This window comes from Coloeus monedula (genome assembly GCF_965178545.1).
Source record: "Coloeus monedula genome assembly, chromosome: 6".
Lineage (NCBI taxonomy): Eukaryota > Metazoa > Chordata > Aves > Passeriformes > Corvidae > Coloeus > Coloeus monedula.
Window position 1 is genome coordinate 58,895,736 of NC_138786.1, and position 22,581 is coordinate 58,918,316.

Sequence of the window (22,581 nt, forward strand, 5' to 3'; positions counted from 1 at the left end):
GCCAGATCCACTGCAGAGAAGACTGCATGAACTGGAGGCAGAGAGGGAAAGCAAAATGCCAAACTCCTTGGCAGTAAGCTTTCCATGGGAACCCAAGCTTTGGAGACCTCACAGGCTGGCCCTTCCTGAGAGCACTGTGCTATCCACAACTCACCCTCATGCAGGTTTGCTACACACCTACAAATCTTCCTTCTGTGGAAGTCATTGACAGAATTCCCCTCTGCTTTCGGAGCCCAACTGGGTTACAAGTGCTTTTTGAATGTGTTGGTTATACAGGCACTTGAACTGGAATCCAAGGAAAGATTGGGGTTTAGATGCTTCATCTGAATTTCTTTCTTTCCCTCTTCCCAGCACAGTTGTTGAGAGGCCAAGCCAAGCATCCTGATTGATACTGTACATCTAACCCGGTCGTTCAGGACAGCCAGCATCTACTTCACTAAGTAAAAAAAGTCAGTTTCTGCCAGAGGAACCTGAAAGAGCAGCTAATTATGGACAAGGCTTGAAATGGTACTTGTGGTTCCACTGCAGGGGCATAAAATTACCATTTCTGTCTCTAAAGAGAGGTCCTCTGAGTGGAGCATAATAACACTTGGACATTTCTAGCATGTCAGAACATTTAGTTCCCGCAATAAAAAGTCTTTCATTAATCCACACAATACCTTTGAATGAGAAGCTGCTTGTAAGAGATAAACTGTGTCTTGGGCATTTCTGCTCCAGTATGCTGGAACCCTTCTTTGCATTTTTAGAATGTAGGCACCAGGAGCAAAACAAGCAATGCATTCAAAAGGAATACAAGAGGACACTGGAGACACTGTGGCACACATGAACCGTGGCAAAGCACATCAAATGTGGAAAAGGAGAAATGAGCCTCAGATGGGCAGACAAACAGCCACACAGCAAAGAGAGGGCAGGGCTGCTGCCACACACAGCTCCCATGTGGTGTGTAGTGTTTTGTGGGACTGGGTTGTGCAGCAAAGCAAAATGCTGCTCCAAACATCCCTTAGGGCTGGAGCAGCTGCACCAGGGAGCTGCCTTCCAACTTTGAACTGGCAGCAGGCAGCCTGCTCCGAGGATAGGGACCTTCCCTCAAAGCCTTGTTGCTCATAGTCTGATGGAGGTATGAATTTCCACAGCTCCCTTTTAACTCAGGCAGAAGACATGACCTTTGTGCTGTTCTTTTAATATGTCTGATGCAGGTTGATATTTTTCCAGAAATTTAATCCTGCGGTAAAATAATGAAAATCGACATATCATACAGAGAGATTAGGAGAGAAAAGGGGGATGCAAAGTCATCAGGTGTTTATAATGCCTTAAAACCTGAAATGTTTCCTTGAGGATTCAAAATAAAAGTGCAAAACTAAGGGAAAGCAGACTCAGGTTCTCTCCTTCCCTAAAAGTTTGCCTGGCATCAATGAGGACAAGATTATGGTCACTTGGCTGGGTCACAGGCCACCTGGACCAGCTGCCTTCAGCTTTCCAGATGATTCCCATTGCCTAAGTCATAGAAACCACCTGGAAAAAGACACAGATCTGACCCAGTGACCACATACCATGTCCTGGGACACACACCCTGCATATACAGCCAGTGACCAAGCCCTGGGCTACCACAGAGAGCTCTTTGCTAAATGACAGTAAATGCTGCTGGGTAGCTAAAGTTTCAACTTCAATTAAGAGACTGCAGTCAGAAATCAAGCAATGAAAGAGTTTCTTTGAATTAACATTAGCAGCAAGAGGTAAAAATACCAGAGATAGGGGAAACACAAAGGAAGAGGTTCATGCACACAAGCACACAGGAGTACCATTATCTTGTGCTGTGCTGATCAATTTTTCACTTCATTTCTCCTCCAACCTTTTTTTGGCCCCCAATATCCTTCAAAAGCTTTCACTGTCTGTAATAAATGACAATTCACCATACCTCAGGGCTCCAAGCCGATGAGCTGTCAGTAGCATCATTTACTTCCAATCCCTGGTTGGCAAATGCTGTCTCCATTTCCAGACGTCCTTCCCTGTGTGCCTGGCTGGCACCATCCCCAGTTCTGGGCTCCATCCTAAGCCCTTTGTGCTGCCCAGTGCCCTTACTCCTGGTTGTTGTTCTTGAATCAACAGATACACGGTCATCTTCACGATAAGAGAGGTTGTCTTGGTAACTCAGTTGGCTTAGTCCATCCAGATCTAACAATTTCAGCAAGAAAATAATTTCAGAGTGATTAGAACAAATTCTTCCCCTGTGCCAAAATGTGCCTTTCTCTCCTTTCTTTTATTTTTTTTTTTTTTACTTTTCCCTAATCTCCAGTGCTTACAAGAGACAGTTTCTGTTTCCTCCAGCACTGAACCCATAAAATCACCAATCCTGTTTAAATCAGCATTTGGTGGAGGGGACATGGCTGTTTCTCACCCCATCCTGAACTGAGAAACCTGTTGCCTTTACTTGAAAAAGTTCTCCACCAAATACAAGTATCAACGGAGTGTCTGGGATATTCAAATGCAGCCCCAAAGCAATCTCTTCTACAAAAACAGAGGTCAAACTACAGAAAAGCACAGCAGAGGCCTGATGAGCAGGTATCACAATTTCCTCCTGTGCAGGAGGAGGAGGAGATGACACAAGTTAGCACTATCCTCAAGAGCATGGTGCTGGTGAGGAAAGCAGCTTCGCAGACATAACAGAGGGCCAGCATTACTCTCTCACCCATCCCTGAGAGCTTAGGTGAGCGTGACCAGCTCCACAAACCAACTAGAAATCTCCAAATCCCATGCTTGGGCTGAATTGTCCCAAGGACAACTGAGGGGAGATGTGTTACCTAATTTCCTAACTGCTTTTATTAGTTTTAATTCATCTTGTCCTACACACACTTACTTCATGAGCTAGAGTAAGGTTCATTAATGAGAATAAAATAATCCTCTCTGCTTCACACCACTGATTCCTTTTCTACACCATTGAAATCTCTATTATGAACACAGGATGCTTTTCTCTACTTCAAAGCACCAGTGAGAGCTCTCTGGATGGAGCAGCACAGATGATTACATGTCCAGGGACACAGATGAAAATGACATCAGGATTTGGCCTTGGATGGGTTCTGCAAGCACTTTCAGAAGAAAACCAGGGACATTCTTCCTCCTAATGCATCTCATGATGAGCCTTGCTTCAGGAGCATGGAGAGAGAGATTCTGCCTCCATCTCTTTCAAATAAGCAAAAAGCAGTCACAGTGACAGAATGATCTGTGCTTCCAGACAGCAGTGAAAACATAACAACTTCCTTTGCAAACAGAGCTGTTTGGAGTTTAAAGGTTTCACAGAAGGAGGTGAGGTTGGAGTGGCCTCTGGAGGTCATCTGGTCCACTCCCCTGCTCAAGATGGGCTACATCTTTCTTTGTTCCTACAAAGGTCACTACTAAAGAACAATCATTTTTTCAAATTTGGTCTCCAATTAAAGTTTTTAAAAGTAGTATTAATTGCTGTGTTTAATAGAAAATTATTAGTTGTTTTTGTTAAACAAAACAATGTTTTTATTCCCTGTCTGATAAATGAGATAGAGAATCTGGTGCCAACTGACATGGAGAAGGCTGAGGTGCCCAACAACTTTTTCTGCCTCAGTTTTCACTGTCAGCTGCTTGTCCCACATCTCTCAAGTCCATGAATCTCCAGGCAGGGACTGGAGGAATGGAGTCCCACCCATCTTAGGAGATCAGGTTTGAAACCCTCTGAGGGACTTGAACATACACAAATCCATGGCACCAGATGAGATGCATTCCAGGGTCCTGAGGGGACTGGCTCATGCAAGAAAGACACGGACCTGTTAGAGCAGGGCCATGAAAATTGTCGAGGGCTAAAACACCTTTTGCATGAAGACAGGCTGAGAGAGTTGGGGCTGTTCATCCTGGACAGCAGAAGATGTCAGGAAGACCTTATTGCTGCTTTTCAATACTTGAAGAGGGATCATAAGAAAGATGGAGAGACAGTTTTTGCCAAGGCCTGTTGTGACAGGACAAGGGTAATGGTTTTAAACAGAAGGAGGTAAATTTAGATTGGATATAAGGAAGAAATTCTTTACAATGTGGTGGTGAGACCACTGGCACAGGCTGATCAGAGAAGCTGTGGGTGCCCCAGCACTAGAAATGTTCAAGGCCAGGCCGGATGGGGCTCCGAGTAACTTGATCAAGGCAGGGGGATTGGACTAGATAAATTTTGAAAGTCCCTTCCAACCTGAGCCATTCTGTGATTCCCTACACATCCCTCTGTCTTAGAACAAAAAGCCCAAATCTTTCTGAGTTGAAGAAATTTTATGTTTGGCCTTAGCAGCAAATATGCTGCTTCTGATGCTTATCTGCTCCACACACACACAAAATCCAATGAGGGGAGTGGGGATTATATTCAGAAAATATTTCCTGCAGATGAACAGAAGTCCTTGCTACTCTTCTTGGCTGCTCTTTCAATTTAAGAACTCAGAAATTAGGAGAATAGCTTTACCCCCTTTCTTCAACTATGAATGATCTCACACTCTCCCTCCCAGCAAAATGCTTCAAGCACAGTCACTACAACTGAGAAGTCTGAGAGCATCTCACAGCTTTGTAATTATGGTCCTCTTCTTCATGGGAGATGGTCCTTCAGGAGCAAAGAGGGATCCAAATTCATATCTCTCAAACTCCAGGTGAGTGTTCTTCTCCCTCCATTCTGAAATGCCAAACCCATCTCTTCTCCTCCTCCTCATCCTCCCATCTGGCAGAGCTAGTCCTGAAACTGAGAGCCCTTATTGTCTCACCTCTGCCCTGAGCTGAAAGTCTTGAGTGAGGGTAGAAAGTAATTTAATTTTTTTTGCCATTACCCCCGTTCTTCTCTACAAATTCAGAAAAGAGAAAGAAGTCAACATAAGAGCATAAGGAAGAAATAAAATAACAGAAGTTCCACGCATTTACAGAGACTGAATGGATACAGGCACTCCTTAAGGCATTTAATTAGCAAGCCAATGCCTAATACACATTTAAACAGTGGGTCATCCATCAAAGCACACACCACACAGCAGGCTTTCAGAATAAAATGCTTCTGTAGTAAGAAATTATCCTCACACAATTGTCTTGTGGGTTTGACTCCTGCTGGGATAATATCTAGATCAATAATAGAGGAATTTTCAAAAACTACATTAAAGCCATAAAAGTCTACCCGTAGCAGGAGAACTCCAGAAGTGTATTAATAGAGCAACCATCTCCCTAAGACTCAGGCACAAAATGAATGTGTTAGGAAAGCAAATGTAGTATTCAGGGGAAGTAAGGGAAAAGGTGATTCACCCAAACCAATCAGTGAAACAGTCTGGCTTTTTCTTTAAATTTAAAGCAGTTTGGTAAGAGATAATCACGTATAAATACCAGTATTAGATGATCATTACAGGTAATAGCCTGACTATACAGACTAGAACAACTACACCTCTCCAATTACATCCGTTCCAACATTATACTCACAAAATAAATGTTGAAAACAAAAGTTCCTCCTGTAAAGGAAAAGGTCAGAGCAGTAAAATGCCTGTAATTTACCTGAGAGATCTTTAAGGAAGAAAATGTCAACCGTCTTATGAATACCTGATGTGAATAAACAGCACAGCATCAGGAACAGAGGTTGAGACAGCATTATCTGAACTTTAATTAGCCAAGAGTCCCTGCAGAGCAATAGCAGACAATTCTAAAATTAAGGGCAGATAGTACTGTACAATGAAAAGGTGTGATTTATCTTAAGAATCCTGTCTCCCAGACTTTCCCATTCAGGTCACATGTACACAATCCAGCAAGAAGGCAAGAGGGATACTGGGTAGCAGAAATCACCGATGAATCAGAGAAGTTTGTGTTCAGAGTTGGAGAACTGTCTGTGAAGAAACTGTGACTTCCATCAGATGAAAGGATGAGCATGACCTCCTAATAGAACCCTAACAGGAGCTGGGATATGGAAGTGTGTCTCCAAAGATACAAAGAATGCTTGGCACATCAAACACTGAAAACCGGGCTGGAAAATATTGTGCAGTCCCTCCTCATAATGGGAGGTAAATGTTCTGGCTAATGTACAGTATATTTCTTTTTTTTCAGTGACACACAATCCCTCAGTACGATGAATCATTACCACGTGCCAAAGAAATGTCCTGAGAAGTCTCATCACTTCCTAAAACCCAATGCCAGAGTTAAAAGATGAGGCCTGGTAGATCTTGCTAAATTAACACCACATAGTTCATTAACCTGTAAGAAACACAGATGAAGAATTTATGTGTGCCTATTACCTGTGCTGACCAAGGCCAAGTTTTCTCTGTGGACTCCAAGAAATCACTGTGCTTACACACACACACACAAAAAAAAAAAATTAAAATAAAACCAAAGAAAGCATGTATTTTCTTTGAAAGAAAATAGATCTCTTCTTTAGACTGTATAGAAACTCACGGAGAAAGTTAAAAACCTCTTTAAATATTGTCCAGAGGAGGAAAGCATTTCAGAATGGATCTAGGTATGTCTGGTCTTGAAATCCTCCTAGCTACAAGCAGTGATTTTCAAACCCCTCTTCCTATAAGACAGCAGAAATATGGCTTAGTGGGACTGAGGTGTATTTGCCCTCACACAGCAGCAATCCTCTTGCCTGGCACCTGCTACAGCCCCAGTTCCAAACCACCCTGCAGTACCCCTGCACCTCTTGCACTGAGACAAACATGATGCAGGGAGACCAAGCAGTGCTCCTGCCCCTGGTTATTTTGAGATTAGCCACCAAAAGAGTGCTAAAAAACTTCCTAGAAGAGCCCCAAAGGAGCAGAATCATTACCTAATTACAATATATCTAAACAAAAATGGCTTGTAAATTTTAGGGGTTAAAGAGAAAAAGGATCTTAAATTTCAAGTGGCATTATGCAATCAGGCCAAGATTGTTTAATTTACCACATGCTGGGTAATAGTCTGAGAAGGCTCCATGTTTCCAGAGCTAAAATAGGCTCTTTATTAACAGGGTGATTTGCAGCGAGGCTGTGGGCAGAGCTGGCATTCAAGCCTGTTCAAGTCCCCAGAGCATCTTCTAAACACTTCCTTCATGCTGTGTGCACTCCAAGATCTATTCAGGTTACTACAAAGATTTTTTAACAGGTGAAAAGTTAAAGCTAAAATGAGTCCAAAGTGCAGACTGTCACGACAGTGAAAACAGAAACAGGGGGTCAAGGAAACTCTCCTGTGAGAACATGATGTGAGAAGACTTTGCCGTATGCCAAGGCTGAGTGGGAGAGAAGTTATTCAGGGCTCTCCAAGATGCTCAGCTTCACTGTGTGCCTGAGTTTGCCATAGATCTTGGATTATGTAAGAGATGAAAACTACCAGCAATATGAGTAAAAGACTTGTTAAGAGTATACAAGAAGAGAAGTCTCAGACAAAGCCTGAACATGCCATGGTCCCAGTCTGGACTCAGCACTTTCAAAAGATCCTCATTCCTCCCACCGAGAGGATCTGCTCAGCTCAAACAGTGTGTGATACACCCTTGGGGCACAATGATGGCTTTAAATCCACAGATTTTTATGTTTCATGATCATGCCACCAGCTAGACACCTCTGAAAATAAGAGCAACTCTGCACTGTGTTGTACCAGAAGAAGAGCTAGATGGAGAGACATATCCTCAAATGATCTAATTGGAGGGTGCATTAAATTCAAGCAATTATATTTCAAAATTAAAACATTCTATTGAACTAAAAACAAAGGGCACTTTTATGGCTCTTCTCTATAATGAACTTCTCCAGATTTTAGAATGTGTTCAGGCCAATTTTCTAAATAGCTATGTTTTTAAATGCATTTCATCTCTGTTTGTATAAAAGAGTCATTACATTAGTCCATGGAAGATCATAAAATTCTTCCCTTCTGTGCCATAAATTTTTAGTTTCTGTCATTGCCTGACATTTGGCATATGCACTGGCAAACGATATAGCATAATTCATTCAATGTTCACCTTGTGTTTGTGAAGTCGTTACAAAAGGAGACATTCAGCTTCTGCTAAAAGGCTTGCTAAAGAGATGACTTATGTGACACAGATAAAAAATAATTAGAACCAAGTCCTGCAGTCTTTACTCTGGAAAAATTTCCAATAAAAGTCCATGAGAATCCCTGCAGGTTAAGGAAACAGAATTCAATAACAATATGCAATTAATGGAAAGATATTTATGAACTTCAGCAAGTCCTGGACCTGGACACATCCCTCTAAGCATTTTAGCTGCAGGTAAAATCAGGAAACCAGGTTTAGCAAGAGAGAATGGAAGAACCAGGATTTGTTCTCCACAACAAAGGAACCTCTCTGCGTTGAGGCTACAGATTTCAGACTCCAACTTCTTTAACCCTGTTCTATGCAAGCAGTACCTCTGCACCTCTGTCCTGTGCTCCTTGTGGCTGGAGGGCAAGTGGCTGAATTTGGGTCTACACTCCACCTGCTTTTTATTCAGGTGCTTCTGATCAAAAACTCTGTGACCATGACACAGAGGTCTCAAACTGTTTAATCATGTCATGGTTATTGCCTGAAGGTGCTGCCTGTTTGTCCTCCTCCCCGTATCTGTTCACTGGGAGAAAAACACCACTCAGGCTTTAGACAGTCTGCTGCCCCTGGCCCAGAAGCCAGAGGACACAGCACACTTCTGCCTCTCAGGTGCACCCTCTGGGGGGAAAAAGTGACCGAGGATTTAGGGAGGACCAGGGCATGAACTGGAGAATCACCTGCTGCTTCAAACCTCTGGAGGGCTTGGTGATGTCATATTGTATCAGCAACATTTACATGTTATTGGACCCTGCTCAACTCTGCATGTTAACCTATTTTTTTAATGAAGATTTTTAACAGAGCAAAACACAAGGTCACAATATACAGAAGAACCACCTGTAAAATCATTGCATGTGCGAAAGCAAAGTAGCAAACAAAGGACTTGAAAAATTTTTCATGCTTCCATTCTCCTGCAGCCCCTGCCAAGGTGGGGAGAGACCTTCTTTTGTGCAGAAAAAGCAACTCAGATGTAACCTGCTCAGGGTAGCGCCACAAACACATAAATACTGCACGTGGCTAACAGGCACTGCTGACTCCATCTGCCAGCAGCAGACGAGCTCGGGAGACCAATGTAAATTCTAACCTTTAAAAGTGAAGATAACACATTTGAGCACATCCCCGTGCTGCCCTTGCCCTCCTGCTGCCAGCACGTGCGGTGCACAGGGGATGGCTGTACCCTCCTTGGTGCTGAGCACCTGCCAGATGGGGAAAAGAAGGCTCAGGACATGCTGTATATACCTGGCCTGGCTTGGTCAGGGTGGAAACACAGAAGCATTTTGCTGATGTCCTTGCCAGCAGCACCAGGGGAGCACAGCAGCAGGATGTTGGAAGCGGTGGGACGGCAGCAGTGACTTTGCACTCACAGATTTGTGTGTGAACAGCCCAGCTGTCAAGTGTGGTCAGGCCACTGCTCATTCTGCAGCATGAAGGGCATGATTTGGTTGCCAAGACTCACTTTGGTAATCTCCATGGCAAACTCTAGCAGCTGAGCAGTGGAGAAGGAGGCTCTCCCATTTTGGGAAGCTAAGCACCTTCCTCTGCCTCAAACCTCACATCAACCACAGGTGAGGAAACTGGAACCTGCTTTTACGTACTCTGCTAGGTCTATTAAAAATCTGCAGTATAAACTTAATGACAAGTGCTGTCACAGCTCCATAAATCTGCCTGCTGCTGCACAGGAGACTGCACTCCTCTCCCAGGACAGAGCACCAAAGCCAGCTGATCCCAGCAGAAGCTGACCCCTTTCATGCCACCACTCTGGTAGGTTTGACCCTCTGGTGTGGTGTGCCACAGTTTGACAACAAGCCTGCTCTTCCTGCTGGAAAACTGCTCCCAGCTGGAGGAAAAAAGCTGTGTTTGTACTCTGATAAAAGTGAAAAATTTTTAAACATTAGTTTGTAAATGGTCGGTGACCAGCTGTCATAAAATTTGATTACTTTTATGTAAGCTATTAAAAATAACCTTCTTTGAAATTTTCTTAGATAAAAATTATTTCAAGCTGTAACAACCCCATGGTTTAAATGTGATCTATTCAAATAATCAAAACACATAAAAATAAACATTCCTTTCAGTCAACTACCTGCATTTCTACCTGCAGCTCATGTAAGCTCTACAAAATTTATCTAATTGCTCAGCAAACGCTATTAAGTTCTACTTATATGTGTATAACTTTTGGGTGATTAAGACAAAAATATAAAACTATCCCAGTTTAACCAAAAGCCCACATTTCACTCAAACAACTTTCTAAAAATCCTGTGTAAAATAACATCTTTAGTAATTAAACCACACCTTTCACCATTTTCTCAAACAACTGTAACATTAAAATTCTGGGTCTACAGGTGTGAGGCTGTAAACTTAGATAAATGTGCCTAAACATAACGTGAAATTTCGATTGTTACAAGAAATTTTGCAAAGGCCACGTGGATGCAGGACTCCTGGACAGCTCCTGTCAGGGCACTGACCTGCCTGCAACTCCCTGCAAAACACAGCAGAGCCCTTTTGCTAAGACAGGAGGGGAAGGGGGGGGGTGGAGGGGGGATGGAGGAGAGAAGCTTGGCATGGTGTGATATATTATTGGCTGCTTGACTTTGATTTCAACTTCCCCAATCCCCAAGGCACGACTGCATCACTTGTTAGGACAGTGGCTGCCATTCCTCACAAATATTTGGAAGCACACAGGCTAATTAAACGGTGGCACTGGGGAATCTGCAGCAAATGCCTGATGTGTCTGCTGCTGAATCACTGCCTGAGCAGCCAGCAGCTCCGTGTCAACTTAATATCTCTGTATTAATAAAAGTAACTTAACCCAGGGGAGAGGAAAACGATCACCATTCAAACACACAAGTGTCCTGATTAGCAAAGGACAAGGGGGAAGCATTTTCTCTATCACCATGGAAACTTAAATAAAGGGCCCGTAATTACAATCTAAATTCTGGAGAGATAATGAATACATCTTGAGATCTGCAGATGTTGTGTAGCATATACATATTTCTAGCAACTTCAACTCAATTACTTCTATGCAGCATCTGTTTTACAAATCAACTTCCCACTGCTCCTAAGGAGGCATGTGGGTTTTTTAATTTTTTTTTTTTTTTTTTTTTTTTTTTTTTTTTCCCCAGAGGAGACAGTGGGGGAAGAAGGGTGACCTCTTTTTCTGGCAAGGTATTTCAAACTACCACTATTTATTTAGAAATTTCAAACACCCAGTCAGTTACAAAGTTAGCTTACAGGCACTCAAATACACCAAGCTAAAACGCATGAAATAAATAATTCAAGAAGTCTCTGCAGTGTTACCAAGTATAAAGAACAACTTATCGTTTGCTCCAAGCCTACCCAAGAAAAAGAATTACTGAATAAAATACATTATGTAGGTGTGAAATATAGAGGTACTGCACATATCCTGTCTGCCTACGTATTAAAAAACAACAAACAACAGTCATTTTGGCTGAACAATGGAAACTTTCCAAATGCCAAATTTCTGGTTTTCCTATACATTTAATGTTGCTCTTCTGCATCCACTTTTGTCTTAGAGATTTTGATTCTGCTGTACGGAAGTCAGTGGGAGTTTCAATGGGAACATCACCAAGCCCTGAAGGAAGCAGAAGTAGTACACAAAAGAAATGCATTTGATCACATAAACAAGACAATATCAGTACATCTATGCATAATGCATGCACTCAGAGCATCCCAGGAGCACTTGTGGCTGTGCTATTTGCTTTTACAGAAACAGTCACACAGGTCTGGCCTTAAAATTTTCATGATCAAGATGACAGAGAGGAACAGTGATCTGTAACAGCTCCTACCTCAGCAAAACCCAGAACTGTGCACAGAAAGAAAAGGGCTTTTCTTTGGAAAACAGGCAAGGTCTGCTGCAAACATGGGATTTGTTAAAGCTTCTCAGAGAAAGGAGGAACATTTTGTACAGGGAACACGCAGCAACACACATGGAGTTGCTCCTATCAATTCCTAGGTGGCTACAGCTCTGTAGTAGTTTTCAGTCTGGAGTCTTCTTCCTGCTCTTGCTGTCAGACACTTGAACTGGGAATTCAAACTGATGCACAAAGTAATGCAACTGCCTAATTTAGGCTTGACTGAGGAGGAGGGCACCCAATCCAAACCCCCCCCTTAGATCCCAAATGTGTTCAAAATCACTGGAGTAGACCCACACTTCTACACACTGATAGGACACTGCTGACTAACACCCCCTGGTCTTTTACTAATGGAGAGGATTTCTCCTTGCACCATCCCTGTGTGTTTTCATCCCTTTCTGCCAGGTATAAAAAACAGGGAAAAATTTGATGTCCAGTGCTAAAGGTGAGGTTTGCCCCTCTCTGCTAAGCGTCAATAGACAGTGCCCTGCTTTTGCCATCTCTGCCTCTCCATCTGTCCTCACCCCATGGCCAAACCAACTGGGAAGCTCCCCAAGGGGAGTGCATTTGGGTGTTTGCATGAAATGCAGGCAAAGAGAGTCACAGCTTAGAAACCTTTGTACCAGGGGATATTTACAACAAAAATAATTTTTAAGAAAAGAGAACAAAACAACAGAAGAGAGAGGAATCAGAGAAAAAAGCATTTTTTGGCTCTGACCACCTCTACAGTGAAACGATACAGCAGTCAGAGCAATACACCCCAATTCTGTGCGCTGCTGTGCAAAGAAATAGAGGACTGTCCACAGAAAATAGCATGAAAACCGGCATATTTTCCTGTTGTTTCTTTCCTACTCCCAAAATTGGATTTTAAAAATAGGAACATGGGATTCCATATCAAACTGGCTCTCACTGTGCTGCCTAAGGTTCTTCCGTAGCTACAGGAAATGGCAGCCAAGAGGCTGAACCACAATCATCCCTGATTTTCCCAATCACCTACTTTACATCTTACATGTGGAGCAAATATGAGTCAGGCTTCATTTGTGCTACTGGGTTCTATTAGCACAGGCTCAGGATTAGTGCAGAAGTGGAAGAAAAGAGAGATTACACACTGTAGGAGACACTGCTAAGACAGGAAAACCCCTGGTGCGGATGCAGTTACATCCATGAGTCAGCCTGCAGCTCTCTGGCAGCTCAGGTTAGGTTGTGTGCACGAAATGTGCAGCTGCAGAGGCAGAAAAGCACCTTCTGTCAGCAGATGTCATGTTACACTGGGGACACTGCAGAGCACAGGTGGAGCTGAGTGTGCTCTGGGGTGTGGGGCTGGAAAGGCTCATGGGCTCAGAAACTAAACATACTGCTGGATGCCAAAGGTTGGTAAAGTAGAAAACACTGTCCTTTCCTTCCAACAAAAAAAACCTTTCCCCTCACCAGTATTGTTTTTATGACAGTTTTCCTGGTAGCTTTCATACCACAATGGGTTGAATTCCTTCAGGTTCCCCATCCATCATTTCTTCTATTTGTTTGTTTGGCTTGGATATGAACTTCCTCAAATGCAAGGGAGTCACTTCCTAAACTTCCTCCAGTACATCTAAGGAAGCTTCTCTGGATTGGCACTAGTTCCTTTCAGCTAGCAGAAATCAAACTGGCCAAGGAAACGTCCAGGAAACTCAGGTCACTGACTTTGCTCCTCTTTAAAGCAGTTTCAGCACTCCACATGAGACCCAGTGTATGCACACACCATTCACAGCACCCAAACATCAGCTTCACACCCACAAGCCTTTGTTTGCTGATTAATAGTGTGGAAATGAACTCCCTCAAGAAGATATTTGTTTGGATTTGCTACAGAAAACAACAGCATTGCAACAAGGCAGATACTTATTTTCCCACTGATTTTTCTAATTGTAACTTTGCTGCCAGAGGGTTGATTCACCACAGCTCCCCTTCACTGCTGCAGTAACACCACAGCACTCCCGGGAAAATCACCAACTTTGGGAGCAGCAGTGGGTGGGAATGTGGTGCAGCAAGACTCACGTGCCTTCAGGACCGAAGCTGTCACCCAAAAGAAACAACCCTGTCCTCCTGCCCTTCCCCTCTTCCCTCTGTTTCAATTTTGGCAGTCACATGGCCAACTCACCTGGTTTAAAAGTAACAGGGAAGGGGCTGCTGGGTCTTGTTGGAAGCAAGAGGCTGGGCTACTTCACCACACAGTGGCTTGCTCCTGAGGCCAGGCATGGGAAGCAGCTCAGCTGTGTGACTGGGGAAGGATGTTGTATCTCAGCTGCAGTTTTACATCAATAACAGGCAATTGCAAAACTCAGGCCCAAGGGGTTTACAGCTACATTATTTATGGCTATAAGTCTAACCCTTAAAACTGACCTCAAGACACAGAACTCCAGCAAACCACAGGGCTCTCATTAATCCAAATTCAGGGCTTTCTCTCCAGCACCACCAGTCTCATTATTTGCTAGAAAATACTCCCACAACAATTATGCTCTATAGACTGTACAGGTTTGAATCTCTCTCAGCCCAAGGAGATAAATGCCTCCAAACACCCAGCTTGTGGGGGAAAGTCCTCATGAGTCCCTCCAGGGATACTTCATCTCACAGGGGTACTGAGCTCTCTAGGAGGGGAGCACCTGCCTGGACAAAAGGGAACTTTTAGGTGGTGCAATGATGCCATGAGAGCATCAGCTCTTTCCATGGTCATGGTGATGCCTTAGGTTTTAACTTTTATATTTTTCAGATTCTTCACTGCTCAGTGTGTAACTCTGAAGTTTCTTGTAGCCTGTTAATTTCTGCTCTCTCATGCTAGGTAGACATAACAAAGCCTCCCCAGGCCTGCTCTTCAAGGACACCCAGACTGTCCTAGGCCCAAAAAGTATAAACCAAAGAGCCGCTAAGGGGGGCAAGCAGAGGGGAATTACATCATTAAACTGAATCTTTAATTGGAGAATTAACCCTGTTATGCAAATGAACCAAACCTATAAAAGTGTGAAGAACTTGTGACCTGGGGTCCATCTTGGGGTCCATTTTGGCAATAGCCTGTGGCTCCCCAGGGGTACCTTTGAAGGCCTTTCAAATAAATACCTACCTTTATTCCCTTACTCCTTTCTAGTCTCTGTTTCTAGGAGGCCTCTTAAGGCATCAATGGGAGGGGATTTTCTACAGATTTTGCTATGGACTGATTTAAGATTCAACCCAAGTCATTCATGCTGGTCTACAAATAGGTACTGATGAAGTGTCCCTAAGTCCATCTGTGGAAACTGCATGAGAATCACACAAACAGCATCTGTGGAGGTACAGCCCAACCACACCTTCCTCATTACCTGCAAGACCCCCAGAGCCCAACAATGACATTCCCTGTCCTTAAAACTACGCAGTTTTACCTCCAAGACTGTAATCTCCCTATTTCTTTTCATTGCAGAAAATGAATTTTCCCTTTGGTTACTAAAATCACTTCAGGAGTCTATGAGGCCACTCCAAAGGATGGCTGCTGCCACCAGGTCATTACAACAGCCAAAAAATTAACTAGGCACGGGAATTTATATCCACACCCCTACCTGGCAAAGGGTGAAGATCAACACCAGCTCACCTTTTGGCAGAGTGATCCCATCTTATATAACCTTACATTAGTGGGTTTTGTGCTGTTAAGCAATGCAAGGAGGCTGGGAGGTAACAGGGATGGATCATCTGTGCTTCCAGCAAGCCCCTGCAGGCCAAGCTAGCAACAACTGCAACAGAAAAGAAGAACCACCAAAAAAAGAAAAAAAAAAGCCAAGCAGTACTACTGCTTGTGTCAGCACACAGAAATACTATGTTCCAGCTCTGCACAGAGTGCTGCTAGTATTGCCTGCATGTAACCTCCACCACAACACAATGAGATCATTCACACCTGCCTCGCCTGTAGTAGGAGAGGGAAGGTGAGGAGGCAGGGTTTCTAGGAGAGAGGCAGCATTTCCCAGATGCTGCCAAGATGCTGTTTATTGGTAAATGAAGTCTCTTGAGTCCTAAACAACCTTCCCAGAGGAAGATAGAGTCGCAACTGCCATATGGAGAGTGGGAAGAGGATGTCACTTAGCAAAAGTGGATCAGAAAATACATGCACAAACACACACGCTCACACACAATTTGTTCTGTAACTGCACAGAATGGCAAAATCCATTTCATCCTCTCAAATAAATCCTTCTCCATACAGCTTATGCAACCTTCTAGATGACAAGAGCAGATGAGAAGTACTCCTGAACAGAGCATCCTTCCCCATACCCCCAGGGAGATGGGCACAAGGAAGCTTTGCCCTCCAGACAAGGAACTTGGTGAAAACCCAAACCACTGATCTACTGCGGGCTGACAAAGATACTGTGTCTAAAACCATTGACTGAGGATGAAAAGCAATGCTGACAAGCCCAAGACAGAGCTGGCAATGGTACCACCTTTGAAAATTTGTGTTTTGAACCACTGCTTGGCTTCACTTCCCCAGCTGTAAAGCTGACATGCCACAATCCACCCTCCTCTCACAGCTGTTGTGTTCTCTTATCCCCACTGACTCCTGGATGAAGATCCCTTATAATTTGAAAATTTGAAGACACAGAACCGCAAAGGAGTACTTCAAATATGAGTAGGAACATTGTACCACCTTCTCAAGGACAAAAGTCTGTGCACAAACACTCTGAGTGGTTCTGAATTTCCCAGAGAGAAAGCATTCAATGCAAGCTCACGTCTGCACTTCACTTCAGAAAGCCATGGGCTTGTATCATGTTCTTCAGAGACCAGATGCATGCCCCCAGTCACGTTTGTGCTTCGTCCCACTCGAGCTGCCAGGAGTATTTTCTCTGAAGTGTTTTTGTCCACTGTCTGCCTTTGCTTTCATTCCCTTAGTGCTTGTGGTGGTATTGATTCAGTGTAGCCTCTTTAAATGTCCTTCTTAGAGCACAGGCACTGATTTTTATAGGCCTACATTCTGGCTAGAACACTGGCTGGCTCCATACCCAGACAGGTGATAAAATTCATAAACACTTCACTTCTCAATGTGGAGACTGGCCATCTAGCTATTTCAGTCTCAAGTTCAAGCAGAAATTTAATTTATCACATAATCAACATCTTTTTCTTATGGGTATATTTTGCTATATGGGTTTACAGGACCTAATGAAAACCTCACTTCTTGCCTAGGATTTCCTGTCCATGTGAAGGGTCATTTACTGAGGTCAGGAGTGTTCATACAGAGCAGAAAGAATAATTTCCTTTACTACAGCAATTACTGGCAAAAATCAATGACCCCTGTTAAGCTAGAGGCCAAGGTAAGTAAATGCAATAGTGCTTTCTAGATTTAAAAACTCCCAGAGCCTCAGAGGTGTGCTTCTCCTTACACATGTGCTGAGGAAAACCAGCCAGCCATCTAGACAGGGGTGTCACACTTCCTAGTATTCCAAGGCCATAAAAATTACTGTAGCGCAACTGAAATGCAACCTTTAGCTGGCACTGAGATTGTCCAGTTGATGGGGGGGGAAAAAATCTCTAAGTTCTCCTTGCAGTGGAAGTACTGTCCTCACCTGTAAATTACTCCAGTGCTGTGAGCAGTGTCTGACAGCCTGGGAGGCTTCCACCACAGCACTTGCTGGGCAAAAATAGTTCAGCTGTGCTTCAAAAGGCTCAGCTCTGCTGCTGTGTCTGTCCCCGTGCCTTTTCGGGACAGTGTCTGCAGAGACTGAGAACTTAATGGTCACTTTGGCTTTTTGTTTGCAAAGGATGACAGCCCTGAAGGAGAAGTGGGCTAAAGCCCTTGCTTTCATTGCAGTTATTGCTGTTCTTCATTTTTTTTGTTATTACAGTTTTTTTCCCCTTTAGATTCATGCTGGGAAGCAGAAGGACTGGCCACCTCTACCCTTCTTGCAGTGCACTACTTTCAGATGTGGTTTATTGCTCCACTGTTTGGTTGGTTTTTTCTTTTAAATTCTTAAGCCAAATGTGCAATGATGGATCTGGCAGCCACGCTCCTGCCAGCCACCCCCAGTCAGCTGAGCAGCAGCGTCTCAGCCATGGGGGGATGCAAGGGCTGCTCTCTCCCTGCTCTGCACTGTGAGACATTGTCACAAACACTGAGGTCAGACAATGGACAAGGGTCTGAGAGAGCAAGTTCATCTGTTTCTGCAAAATTCACAACCACATGATTTGCCACTGGTGGCAGCAATCTGCACACACAGAAGCCTCTGCCTTGCCATCATTCCTTCTTAAACCAAACACCTGGCACTGCAATACTTCCTGCTGAGCTACCTTCTCAGTATTAAACTGTGGATCAAAAGCATTCAAAGTAAAAAAAACTTTTCCTTGCATTTGTTTGAAACCTCAGTACAACTTTACTCTAGCATCATTTAATTACGGACCAGCACTGGGAAGCAGCCAAACCTGCACCCTGTGATTAACCTGCCTCATGGTATCTGATGGATGTTTGACTTAAAAACCCAAGAATTTCATTGCTCAAACAATTTATTAGAACCCTAAGCCTAAAAATGGTTTTCAATAATATGTGTTCTGCTTCAGAGCCTAAGAAAATCTACTCTGGGAGCCAGGAAACATTTCCTAGGAGGCAAAAATGTGATCAAAAACATATTTGATAAAAAGGAGAAGGAGTAATGATAGTTTTTAACTACAGTGTTATTTCCTCTCAGAAGCATGCTGTCAGTTTAAGAGAATGGAACATTTATTGGATTTTGTTTTGCATCTCTTTTAAAAAAAATTATTCTCACCTAGGGTTGCAGGGTTTTTTCCCCCTAAACCAAATAAACTGTATATTGGAATGACCTTGTAACGGGTTTCTGTGGCTCTTTAATCACCAGTGGCTGTTAAATGAAGCATATCTATTTTCTCTGTTACATTACTATTGGCAACCAGGTCTTCAGTAAGTGCCCAGAAATATTTCCATGGCAACAAAAAGCATTCAGCATTGCTACTGTTTTGTGCCAATTTAGCTTTAAAATATTCTATTGTGGAGAGAAATATGGTACATTAAGTGAAATAAAGTCAAGATGCAATGTTCTGAAAATAATACAAGGATAAACAGGAAACATGTATTTTGCAGAAATGGGGGGGGGGAGAGAACTGCCAAATGGAAGGAAAAAATGTTCAAAGCTCATTTTGATGCTACTGAACAGCTTTGCTGAATGTCAGCAAGTCCGTGTGTCACTTACATTGTCACTTAGGGTTAGGTAAAAAACTAACAGAAATAAGGGTACCTCAAACATCTTCTCTTGATCATTTTAATCCATGACTGAAATTTTAAGTTGCCAGGGTATTACAGTCTCTCTGCATGTCTAGGTTACCATCAGAAGAGTTCACACTCTTGATGTTAGAGAATGAATCTAAAGGAAAAAGAGGAAATAAAGAGTTGAAAAATAAAATACAAAGAGCATGTGTGTTCTGGAAGTGAAAGTTCACTTAGAAGAGCAAAATGAGTTCTTCCACATCAAAGGGTCTGTGGAAGACATTTTCAAATCACAGTTCAGCACTTTCTCTCCCATTATACGGCTTAGTTCTGAGAAAAAAAGGCATCAGCTCCCAGCCCTCTAACCCTCAAACAGCCAACTTTTATGACTATGAAGTCTTGAGACCATTGCATGGCTCTTTGTGCAGCACATTGCAGAGATAAAAAGATTAAAGTCTATCTGAGACCATCTGGAATGATATTTCCTAGGGTCCAAAAAGCTATGCAGTGCTCCCTGAAGTGCTTGGTGTGGAAGCAGAGAGCTCTAGGAAGCAGCACTGTAGGTGCTGGGGAGCTCTGTGGGACCAGCCTTCCAGTCCACAATGGCTTAGGGAGAAGGAAAGCCAAACAATATTGAGAGTCGAACAGCAACTTGACCAGTACCTGCTCTCAGCTGGGAGAGAGGTCCAGAGGGACCCTCCCTTGAGCTGCAGGGATGGGTCACTCTGGCATCTGTCTGTCCCTAAGTCTCACCAGGAAGCTCCATCTGGTCCATTACCCTCTCCTAGGACCCGTCTTTCTCAGATGTCCCTGCAGACAAGGCTGCAGGTGACAAAGAGCTCTGACAGGGACAGCAGCTCATTCCTGGGCCCCATTTCCATAAGAGCTCACCACCTTTCCTCCCACTTGCTGTGAGCAAGAGTGTGGCCCAGAGAGAGCAGGATGCACTACAAATGATGCATTTGACACCTGGCTGAGCCCCAGGATTTGCTGTGAATTGTTCCAACAGCCCCTCCTGAGCTACAGGCTCTGCAGGAGACAAGGTTAGGCCCTGGACAGCACTTGTCCAAGAGGATCCACGGCCCCAGCACTCCCTGAATGGACACCTTGTGCCCTGCTCCATGACTTCTGTGCACACACTGGTCACATAATCCAAGCACACACAGCAAATCCAGCCCTGCAGCAGCACTGGTTCAGTGCCTATGGACAAACCCTGTGGGCAGGATATTGCACAGGCAATGTACAGGAGCACCAGAAGGTAGCGGCTGGGCTCCAAGAGATGCAACTCCAAGGTATTTAACCTGAGAACTGGCAATCATTCATTTGGAATACGAAACAAGCAGTTCCAGTTTGGGAGGCAGAACAACAAGACCAAAAGCACTTCTAAATTATTTACTCCCTGGCCATAACAGAGTGAGAAATGGCAGTAAAGAGCTAATTTTCCAGTCATTAAAGAACACCGTCTAAGGCTTATGCCCTCTCAGTCTGATATTCCTGTTAAATACAAAAACAAACCAGCTGATCTTCCACAGTCTGCACAGAAAATATGTAAGACTTCCCTAGAAGCCAAGAGTGATGAAAAGCTCCTGGTCATAATAAAACACACATTTTCAAGAGCATCTACCACCTGCTTAAACAAAACAAAAAAACCCCTTTTAGATATTTGAAGCCAAATTCTGTAGATCCTCAGTGATTCTTAAGTTCTTCATCTGCTCCATATTGTAGAACCCAGTCCCCTCCCCCATCCTCTTTCCACCTTTATCCCCACTCCTAGGATGTTTGTAAAGAGCAGCTTCATCCCAGCAAGACCCAAGGATGTCAGCAGGACTGCAGCTTTCCCTGGGTGTAGTCAGGACATACGTCTCCACCAGACCTCTGTGACCCAGGAAACCTCCAGCCACACTTGTGGTGACACTGAGTGGGCACAAGTCACATGGCTGAAACTCAGTCCTGGGCTCAATATCCTGAAAACACTCTTGCTGTCATTTAAAGATCAGAAATCATAGTTAGGCCTATTTAAAACTGAAAATATCAAACTCAGTTCTCCTTCTCATAATCTCCTGCCTGCTGTCTTCTTCAGTCTTCTTTGAAAAGCCTGTTGGGGTGGTGGGAGGGGAGGAAAGCGATTTGGGAGCCTTTCATCCATAAAATCATGAGATATGGCTGGCTTTTTAGTACAGCATTTCACAGCACATGGCACAGTAACATCTTGAGGTTCCTGGCACAGAGAAACAAGGTTTGAGATTGCTATTAAAGATATATATATATATATATATATATATATATATATATATATAGTGACGCAAAGGCAGATGGTTCTCAAAGCAAAGGCTTAAGGCTAAACATTCCCTTTGAAGGGTCCTACTACCAGAAACTAAACAGGGAGGGAAGTAAAACACCCCTTGCTACAGCAACAGGGCCTGATTGCCTTCTAATACACAGCATTTCACCCTGGAGATCTCCACTTCTTTCAATGAGATTAGTCTCACAAACAAGGGAAGAATTGGAAAGGTTAGATTTTTCTTTGGGATTTGGGGAGTTTTATTTTAGCTGTGGGAAACAGAGAGAATACAGAACATAATGAGCAGATTAGCAACTAAATCAAATCAACAGCCAAAAAGAAAGGTCTGGATAATGCAGTCAGGGCGAGTGCCAGCTGCTTACCTGCACAGCGTGCCTTGCCATTAGCACCGTTTAAGGAGCCACCCAAGCTGAGGCTGTGCTCATGACCTCCCATCCTCAAAGAGGGCTCACCTTCTTCCTCAGCGATGGGAGGAAGCCGATCAAGAGGCTGGAGATCTTCGCTGGTCCAGTAGGATCCATTGGCTGTCAAAGACCTGGAGCTTTCAACGCACTGCTCTGGTGAAGCTCTGGTATTTTTAACCCGTTTTTTCCTCTGTGGACCCATGTCAGAGCCATGAGGGAGACTTTGTGAAACCAGATCAGGGCTTCCAATGTAACCGTCTTCTCTAGGATAGAAATATTCCTCATCCCAGAGGTCCAGGTCTCGTTCATCATCTGATTCCTCAGAATAATCCTCATAAACGCCTCCATTATTCTCCAAGTCCTGGGTCCTCTCTTCTTCTGGCTTATGACCCACTCCACTCAAATTCAGCAGTGAGGCAGATATGGAGTCTCCTGCTTGTTGGATCGCTTCGTATATTTGAGACATCCAAGAAGACAGTGGCTGGAGGAAATTCTGAGCAGCCTCAGAAGCCATGTTTAACACTATGCCGGTGTCTGGTGATCAGTTGTTCAGCTTTGCCAGCATGTCATTTATAATTCAGGGAGCTACAGAATAAGCACCATAAGAAATTACTGTAAATTGCTTGTCCATCAACACCTGTCGACACACTATCTATGTAAGATGTCTAGAACTGAGAAGGGAAAATGGAAAAAGCACTTTTACCCATTGAGAATACCACCAGAAATCCAGAAATGATGGACAAATTGCACATATTCCTGCAGAGATCTGGAAAGCTTTTATTTGATTGTTA

General features: G+C 43.6%; 1 protein-coding gene across 1 annotated transcript in view; it reads right to left on the reverse strand.

The window, feature by feature from the left end:
- The window catches only part of SYT16 (synaptotagmin 16), a gene marked incomplete at both ends in the record, with an annotated part of 36,076 nt that extends 13,772 nt beyond the window's left edge, over nt 1-22,304 (reverse strand). The window contains 2 exons of the mRNA XM_082283086.1: nt 1,916-2,172; nt 21,749-22,304. Of these exons, the coding sequence (XP_082139212.1) occupies nt 1,916-2,172; nt 21,749-22,304 (813 nt within the window). The remainder of the gene's footprint in view (nt 1-1,915; nt 2,173-21,748) is intronic.
- Nucleotides 22,305-22,581: the final 277 nt, after the last annotated feature.